This window comes from Opisthocomus hoazin, chromosome 25 (assembly GCF_030867145.1).
Source record: "Opisthocomus hoazin isolate bOpiHoa1 chromosome 25, bOpiHoa1.hap1, whole genome shotgun sequence".
NCBI lineage: Eukaryota > Metazoa > Chordata > Aves > Opisthocomiformes > Opisthocomidae > Opisthocomus > Opisthocomus hoazin.
Window position 1 is genome coordinate 3790305 of NC_134438.1, and position 8965 is coordinate 3799269.

The window sequence follows — 8965 nt, forward strand, 5'->3', positions numbered from 1 at the left end:
GTATAAAAAGCTGTAGGAAGATAAGAAACCGTATGCCCTGTTCACAGATGTGTCCTGTCACATTGTGGGGAAGCAGTGGAGGTGGAAGGCTGCTGTACGGAGCCCTACACGACAAGTCGCGGAAACTGCCGAGGGAGAAGGTGAGTCGAGCCAGTTTGCAGAGGTGAAAGCCATCCAGCTGGCTTTAGACATCACCAGTCGAGAGAAGTGGCCAGTGCTCTATCTTTACATCGAATCCTGGATGGCTAGGGGAGAAACACCATGGAGCCTACTTCTCCCCAGGATGACATGATGAAGAGGCCACAGAAGGAGAATCTATGCCGCCTGTACCTTGGGCTTCAATGGCAAGAGCTGCTTGCAGGTCTCCACACCTGCCAGTGAGATTCGGAGAGCTACACAGGCTGTAGACTGGACACTAGGAGGCATTTCTTTACCAAGAGAGTAGGGAAACAGCGGAACAGGCTTCCTGGAGAGGTGGTCCATGCCCCAAGCCTGTCGCTGTTTAAGAGGCATTTGGACAATGGCCTCAATAACGTGCTGTAACTTTTGGTCAGCCCTGAAGTGGCCAGGCAGTTGGACGAGATGATCGTCAATGAAGCCCCATGCAGGAATGACTTGGAGATGCTGGACATGCACCAGTCCATGACACCCCACGGGATGCCTCTGAAGGTGCTGCAGGATGTAGCCAGTATCATTGTGGCTACTCTCTAACATGTCTGGAAAGCAGCAGTACCTTGAGAGGTTCTTGGTGACTGGTAAAGAAAGCAAATGCGATGCCCGCAGGATGAGATTTCAGTAAAATTCCTTTTTCGAGGCATCTGCAAAGAGGTGTGTTCTGGCACTTGGACATTTTGCTGCGTCCACGTGTCTACCCTTGGAGATGCGAATGGTGTGTGAACCCAAGTGCGAATGCCCTTAAAAGCTGCACATGACCAATTTAGTAGGTATCTGAAAGCCAGAAGCCCAGGCTGTAAACTTTCCACAGTGGGAACAAACATGGGCCAGGGTGGCTCCCAGTCCTGCCTTCTAAACTACGAGCGTACCCTTCTGTGTGTGGCGACACAGGCAGGACGCAGCAACAACCGCAAAGCCCCGGATGAAATGCAAAGAGTAAATTTATGTTTGTTACCTCGCGAACCAGGGGATCTCTGCAGCAGCACCTGGTGCTCTGCAGGGGCACACACACAGAGCGGCGATGCAGGCACCGCAGAGCTCAGTCCTTGCTAGCAAGAGAAAAAGCTACCAAACCTGCGACTTTCACCTGTCTGTATCGGGAATTCACACAGGCGTAATTTTCCACTGTGCTTCCCACCGCAGGGCAGGAATCTCAAGCATATTCGATAAGGTGCCTTTGAGTCTATCGCAGGCCTACGCTATCTAAACTCAAGTGTCAAGCACACAAGACTAAATAGTGATTAGTAGGATATACATGTTTTTCAAGACTTTAACTGCAAGTCCCGTGAGTGTGTTTACAGTCCGCCTGGACAACCTTCCCTTATTGACCCAGAATCACCTTCCCTAATCTCACTACACAAACATAAAGTCTTTTTTACCAGTCTCAATGTCACTGAGTATACCTTGAAATGTAGCCCTTGGGATACAGTTGAATTTCTTCACAGCAGCCTGTATGGGGCTAGGTTTTGGATTTGTGCTGAAAACAGTGAAGGTGATCTAGCGGTGCTTTAGCTATCGCTGAGTAGTGCTTCCACAGGCCTTTTCGGCTTCTCAAGCTGCCCCGCCAGCGGCTGGGCTGGGGTGCACAAGAAGCTGGGAGGGCACACAGCCGGGACAGCTGACCCTGACTGACCAAAGGGACATTCCACACCATACGACATCGTGCTCAGCAATAAAAACTGGGGAAAGAAGAAGGAAGGGGAGGATGTTTGGAGTGATGGCATTTCCCTACCCAAGTAAACATTCTGTGTGATGAAGCCCTGCTTTCCTGGAGGTGGCTAAACATCTTCCTCCTGATGGGAAGTAGTGTATCAATCCTCTGTTTCGCTGTGCTTGTGAGGACAGATTTTGCTTTGCCTACTAAATTGCTTTTATCTCACTCACACAAGGCAAATGCAGCCTTTGATCCATGAAGCGTCCATAACCCCAACAACCAAGCTGGTGACCGCCTCAAGATTTTCAAACGACGGTATCCTAAAATTAATGCATGTGCAGCCAAACCCTCATTTAAAGGAACCTGGGGTGACCTCAGTTCTTGCGATTACCAAAAAGCAGTCCCTATAGCAACCCTACCCTGAAACCATAGGACAACGCTATACTGCATCAACAGACTAAACCGAAGGCTGGTTCTTACCCATAGGTAACTATAATTTAATTGTAAACTCAGCGTTTTCTGTTGCTGTAGATGTGACTCTTCAGGCTTCCCAGCCTTTTTTCGTAGGTAAATCCCAGCTCAACTCCTATGGCAACTATAACCATAAGCTCAATGCTACCCCTAAATTTCATTCCTGGAGCAACTGGGGATTGCTGTACTGCCTGTGTGTGCACGAGTCCCAGCCTTGCAGGGCTGGTGGAGCAGGCACTGGCATTCTCCAGGACACGTCTTTGGCTTTTGGCCTGCTTCCTTATTGGCTCGTTACCATAAAGGCGTTCCACACTTCCCAGATATGCTTGGCTAGCTGGTAGGTCCTCCTCCTGGGAGCAGGAATAAAAGGCTGGCATTGAAGGCAGCCCTGACAGACAGACAGCTGAAGTCGCTTTGGCACTTCCTTGCTGTGGACTGCACTATGAGAAACTCAGTGCTCTTCTTCGGCTTTCTTCTGGCCTTCCTCGGCCTGGCTGTGCCAGGCACTGAGGGAGAAATCATCCCCCGATGTGAGCTGGTGAAGATCCTGCGTGAGCATGGCTTTGAGGGCTTCGAGGGCACAACCATAGCTGACTGTGAGTATAATGAGCTCCCATTGCACCTCTCCACCTATACCACCCTTGTCCCTCTCAGCTTCTTTGCAACCTTCCAGCAGTACTGTTCTGTCCCTCCAGTCCTTTGACTTCACCATCTCTCTGCCTCATCCCCTTCCTTGCCCCATCCCCTTCCTTGCCCCCTTCTATTGCTTACACAACAAATACCCATCCAGAGCTTTCTCCTTCCAAGCACTTCTCCATCCATTCCTCAGACTTACCGTATCACCGGTTTACTTCTCCAGCTCTTCATCCGTCCTTAATCTCTTCATCTCTTCCCTCTTATTTACCCTGAGCATCCCTTGACGTTCCTCTCTTCTCCCTGCAGGGATCTGCCTGGTGCAACACGAGAGCGATTACAACACCGAAGCGTATAACAACAATGGTCCAAGCAGGGACTACGGGATCTTTCAGATCAACAGCAAGTACTGGTGTAATGATGGCAAGACCAGTGGAGCCGTCGACGGCTGCCACATCAGTTGCTCAGGTAAGTGGTGGGACAGAACAACGAGCCTTCCTTCATCCTCTCGATGAAAGCACCCTGATCTGTCCATCACATCCGCCTAGCAGCTGCTCTGGCCATTTCTCTCCGTGTTCATCCATCTCCTCGATATCCCTCCTAGCCTTCCTGATGAATGAACACCTTTCCTTCTGCCCATCTATCCCTGCTTCCCTCTACCCCTCTTTCCTCCATACTGACGTTTTCTCCCGCCCCCACAGAGCTTATGACAAATGATCTTGAGGACGATATTAAGTGTGCCAAGAAGATTGCTAGAGATGCTCACGGCCTCACTCCCTGGTAAGGATATTTGCAGTGGGCACTGGGGAAGAGTGGGCAGAGCAGACAAAAGAAAATCCTGCTGTTGACTGGTGCCTGGGGGGGCCAGTGGGTGGGAAGCTGTATTTGGTAAAGTTTAGCACAGTCCTTCTCCTAGAGCTGAAAGGCGTCCTGGCTCCAGCATCTGCCCTAACACCCTAACTTTCCCTCCCCTCCCAGAGCTCTCCCCGTGGTTCCCTTCCCCCAGCTCCCTCTACTGAGCTCATCAGAATTTTCTCTGATTCCTACCTTTCATGCCCAGCCAGCTGTCTGTATATAAGTGTGGTTTTTGAACGGATTCAATCACTGCCTATCCCTTCAGCTGACATCATGTATTTCTCTTCCAGGTACGGCTGGAAAAACCATTGCGAGGGCAGAGACCTGAGTTCCTACGTCAAGGGCTGCTAAATGACTCCGCAAGCAGCACCTGATCTCAGGACCACCCATGGTGAAGAGGGAGTGTGTATGGAGCGGAGGCTACCGAAAATGGACGAGTGTGGGGAATTCAAGGCAGCGCATTGCTCTGGTAGAAAGGGTGCTGGCTACTGTTAACGCTATGAGGACTTTGCGCTACTGCAACGCAAGCAGAGAACTTAAAGGCTAGCGGCTTAGTAGAAACAAAGCTTAGCAAAAGTGCATTACAGCTGGAGTTTCAGCCATTTACTTGCATGATCCTGTCTCAAGGTTTGTTTTGTCGTCCTGACTAGCAGGGCTTGCCAACGTCTAGGATTTCTCTCTCTGTTTGTCTCTTTTCCTCTTCTCCTTCATCTCTCCCGTCCTCCCCCCTCCTCCCTCCCTCCCTCCCTCCCTCGCCTTTTTCCATTCCTTTGTTCTTTCTTAGCTGAGTACAGAGAATATGAAAATCCATGAATGCCATGTTTGGTACAAAACCTGCATACTGGCAGTTGACGTAGCAGTAGGACACAGTCTCTGACTGAGCTGGGTAGTACAGTTGACAAAGAGAAACAACTATGCTGAAGACGACCTCGCTCCTCCCATTCATCTGAGCACCTGCTCCCGGCTGGCGTGAGAGATAGGGCACTGACCCGTACGGACATCTGGCCCGGCTGAACGTGACTTTTCTTCTCACCTCTTGAGGCCTCAGATCAAACACATTGCAGGGAAGATGCAGGGCACATCTCCGTGAGGAAATAATGGCTTGGGAAGCCAATTAGGAAAGGGAAATGTGTTGCCATTTAGGTCACGAGCCCTATTTTTAAACGCAGGCTGAATCCAGAAATGGTGCACAAACGGAAGGTGACAATACTGGAACGGTGTTTGCTCCTTCTTAAGCTTTGTTCTGCTGCTTGGTGAGCAGTGGCTGCTTTTACATTCGTGCAATAAAGGAATGCTTTAACTCCTGTCGTATGTGAATGTATAAACCAAGGAGGAAAGGCATGTTTGTCTAGATGGCTGAATCTAATAAGAATGAAAATGCTCTCAGCGGCCTTGTCGGAAGACCCTCTTCCCAGCTGCAGAGTGGACGGGGGCTCCTTCCCCCCCAGTGACCCAGGAGACTCCAGTCTCTGATGGAGTAACTCAGAGCAGAGCTATTTTACACGCTGGCATCCAGCAGGTTTTTGAGAAAACTCACAAACACTTGAGTCAGAGCCTTAGCTTCTCATTGTCTTCAGTGCAGGTACTTCCCACCCGTCCGGGGATGTGAACAAACCTTCTTCTCTGGGGTTCTGGCTTGGTGGTTCAAGCCCGGTAAAGGGATGCTTTCTGTCTACCTAAAAATTAAGACCACGCACGCATCTCCAAGGGACGTGGTCAACCAGAAAAGCCCAGGGGCTGTGGAAGTAAACCCTCTGCGAATGGAACGCGTCCCTGCTTGGGGCTGCCGAGCCCTGTTCCAGCTCCGCAAGCCCAGCTCCAAGCGGGAGCGAGCCCGAGCACGGGCTCCCGGCAGGCACATGCACACACACACACACATGTGCACAGACACACACGCACGCACACATACGCATGCAATCCTGCACACAGAGACCCCAGCACACCCACGCACATGTGTACACGTGCCGTGCGGTTGGCAGCGCGGGGGCAGTTTCCATTGGGGTCAGTGCCGATGGCTTATGAGGCCACGCGCGTGTGCTGGCGGGCCCAGCCCCGCCTGCACATTATGCAGGGGAGGGGGGAGAAGATGAAGAATTTCAGCAGGGGTTGACCTGAAACGACATTTTGCCACTGCTGTTTTTCTCACAGCTTTCGCAGCAGGGTGAGATCCCCGTCCCTGCAACCCGCTCGCTCTTCACGTGCACACACGTTCCTGCGTGTCATTCTGGGTTAGCTGAAGTGGTTGCTTTGATTTGAAACAGGAACTGTTGTTTCATTTTTCGGGTCTCCTGACCCCTCCTAACTGTAATCAACACGGTGATTAAGGCACAAAAATATTACCCTGGAGGAAGGGGACCAAAAGCTTGGGAAAGAATGAAAGGAACACTCTGATTAATCCTTTGAAAAATATGTTTGTTTAGCTGAAGCTGCAAAGTTTGACTCAACTGTACACACTGGCAAGGTTTTGCAGTGGAGTTTTTTTTTTTTTTTTTACAGTGAATAAAGTGTTTTTTCCTCATAAATACCCCCACCAACTCTTGGGCCGAGTGATGCAGTTTCGATGTGTCACGGAGGCAGGGTTAGCTCAGATCCCCCTCTCGGGAAGGTCGGTGTAAACCCCAAAACACGAGACTTTGGTCTCGAGCCGGGCTCCAGGTCCCTGAAACCAGCACCTGGCCCCCCTCGCTGTCAGAGCACGGGTAGGGGGTTTTGAAGGAGGCCTGGGAAGGGACATGTTTCACCCCGGCTTCGTGCTGAGAGGGATGCAGGGCTTTGGTCTCAGTTCCTGGAGGACCAAATCCCCTGCCCGGGCGACACTGGGGATCTGCAGCTGGGAGCTCCTCCGCAGCCGGTCCCAGCCCGAGGAGGGATGGGGCAGGGAAAGGCAGGCAAGCCCAAGCTCCACTGCAGAAGATCTCCAGTGAGTCAGGTCACCGTGCCTCAGTTTTCTCACGTGCCCCGTGGAGATAATGCTATGGCCACACAGCCTGTTGGCAAAAAGCATTCGGAGACCGACTTCCACGAGGATTAATTATCGGGGAGCTGGAGCCGTGGGACACCTGGTTTTCTGATCATTCACCTTGTCCTAAGGCAGGTGTTGAAAACAGCTCCCCTGACTCACTGTGCCGAGAAGGGCCAGAGGGTTCCAGATGCCGCCTCGGGGGCAGCTGGATGTTTTCCTTGCGACAGGACGCAGGGTGAGATACCACCTCCAAGTCTCCAGCTCTTCGGGTCCCTGCAGCCCCGGCTGCCCCGGGTCATTTTTCTCCTCGGTGCTCGTCCGCGTTTTTCCAGCCGTGGCAGATGTTTGGCGGTTGCTCATCTCCCATTCCCAGAACTGGACTTGGAAAATAAAACTGTCCCTTTCCCTGTGGCTCCAGGCTCCCCTGGCCAGTCCTCTCTGCATCGCCAAGCGCCTTAGCTGAAGGTGGATGTGCTCAGGAAGCCACAGGTGTGAGGAGTGCTGGCCCTTTGCAAGCCCTCCATCATCCATGCGACTCCACCACTTCCACAATGGGAGGTCCAACAGCCTGAAATCTCATCCTGGTCCTGTTTCATCATTTTTTCCAGCTTTCTGAATTGCAGGTTCTTCCCCTGCTGACACCGTGGAGCGATAGAAAGTTGTGAAAGGGAGATGGGAGAGCGATGCTGGCATGGAATCGCTTCCCACTGGCTAACTCCTGCGGTTGCGTTCTCTCCTGAAGGGCAGCGAAAATCCCCCCACCGAGGAGAAACGAGTGGCAAGAAGGCCTTTTGCTTTCCTCCAGCCCCTGTGTGCAGTTCCCGTGCCACAATGCGATGGTGATGGGCATCACGGAGAGAAGCAACGGGCAGCTGATGCCGCGGCTGCCCATCTTCGGGTCTCCCGTCACATCTGTTGTGGTCCTTTCGCCGTGGCAGAGGTCTGGGACACGAAGCTGGCTGCTCCTTGCCAGGAGAAGGTATCACCGCGCTGAAAGGCTGGTGCACAGGGGATCAAACATGCACCGATCCTTTCCCAACACCCAACCCTCGGCTGCAGCCGGTGGCCCTGACAGGACAGGACAGTACCAGGGCAGCGGGATCTTGCCGGGGGACACGATGGCACCGTTCCCCTCCTGCAGAACGAGCCCAGAGCGGACAACGAAGCGTCTGTCAGCACCCCAGCCCCACGCCGGACCTGCTCGGCCTTTCTGCGGTGGGTTTTCTAAGAAACACTGCAGCAGTTAGCCAGCGTTTACGGGAAGGGTGGGCCGAGCTCAGCCCGCAGCCCGGACGGCCAGGACAGCGTTTCGGTGGGGCCGGGGAGGACGGTGGCCACCCGAGGGGCTCGGGCTCCTCGCAGGTGGCGTGACTGGGAGGTTTGCTTTCGTGTAAGAGCAGCTTCCCGGATGGTGCGGGGAAAAAAAAGCGAGAGAGGAGGTGAAATACAAACCACATCTCAAAATAGGCCTCGACTTTGAAGGCGCTTGGAGCTGCGCTTCCTGCTTCTGGCAGCCGAGGAGGAGATGAAAGATGCAGCTGAGTAAAAACTAATAAAATACAAAAGAAAAAAACCAACCAAACAAACCGAGTTCACACTTTCTGCTGAAGGTGGAGGCACAGCGGTGACACAGCACACCAGGTCACCCCACAAGGCTGGGACCGGGCTCCAGGACCCCCGGTTCCCTCCGACAGCAGCACCAGAGTGGGCAAGCGAGGATAACCCTGTTCGGAGTCACATCTGGCTAGGGGACGCAAAGTAACCTGCGGAAAGGGAAACGTGCCCCTTCCTTGGAGCAGACACGCAGCCCCGCGTGTGCACACAGCAGCAGGTGCTCCATGAGGCTGAGCAGGAACAGAGCTTCAAAATTCAGCCCATTAAGTTAGTTTTTAAAAAAAAAACATTTAAAAAAAAAATATCAATTTAAAAAAAAGTGCTAAGGAAAAAGAAACCCCAAAACCCAACACCCCTGAAGCCGAAGCGCCGCGAAGCTGGGAAAGTGGAGTTTGACAGTTTGGAGGGTAAAAGCTCAAGCGAAGCGTTACAACTGCTGACTGATAGCAACCGAATTCTCGTCATCTGAAGATTGACTTCCTCTCGCTCCGCGTTCGCTGCAGCCGAGCTGGAGGTGGGGACAGCCCGCCGGCGGCTTTCTTCACCCACCGGCACCCGGCATGCAACACCCGCTCTGCCCAGGCTGAGCTGGAGCAACAGGC

The 8965-nt window shown here is 52.7% G+C and overlaps 1 protein-coding gene across 1 annotated transcript; it reads left to right on the plus strand.

Moving 5' to 3' along the window:
• Window positions 1-2741: 2741 nt before the first annotated feature.
• Window positions 2742-4138, plus strand: LOC142364152 (lysozyme C-like). Its single transcript, XM_075443070.1, has 4 exons — window positions 2742-2895; window positions 3242-3400; window positions 3634-3712; window positions 4078-4138. The coding sequence occupies exons 1-4, from the start codon at window positions 2742-2744 to the stop codon at window positions 4136-4138; spliced, it is 453 nt and encodes a 150-aa protein (XP_075299185.1).
• The last annotated feature ends 4827 nt before the right edge of the window (window positions 4139-8965 follow it).

Excerpts from the sequence above, each read along its gene's own strand:
- LOC142364152 (XM_075443070.1), top strand. The coding sequence starts at position 2,742 with ATGAGAAACTCAGTGCTCTTCTTCGGCTTTCTTCTGGCCTTCCTCGGC. Across the intron at positions 3,401-3,633 it reads CTGCCACATCAGTTGCTCAG|AGCTTATGACAAATGATCTT; the intron begins GTAAGTGGTGGG and ends CCGCCCCCACAG. Across the intron at positions 3,713-4,077 it reads GCTCACGGCCTCACTCCCTG|GTACGGCTGGAAAAACCATT; the intron begins GTAAGGATATTT and ends TTTCTCTTCCAG.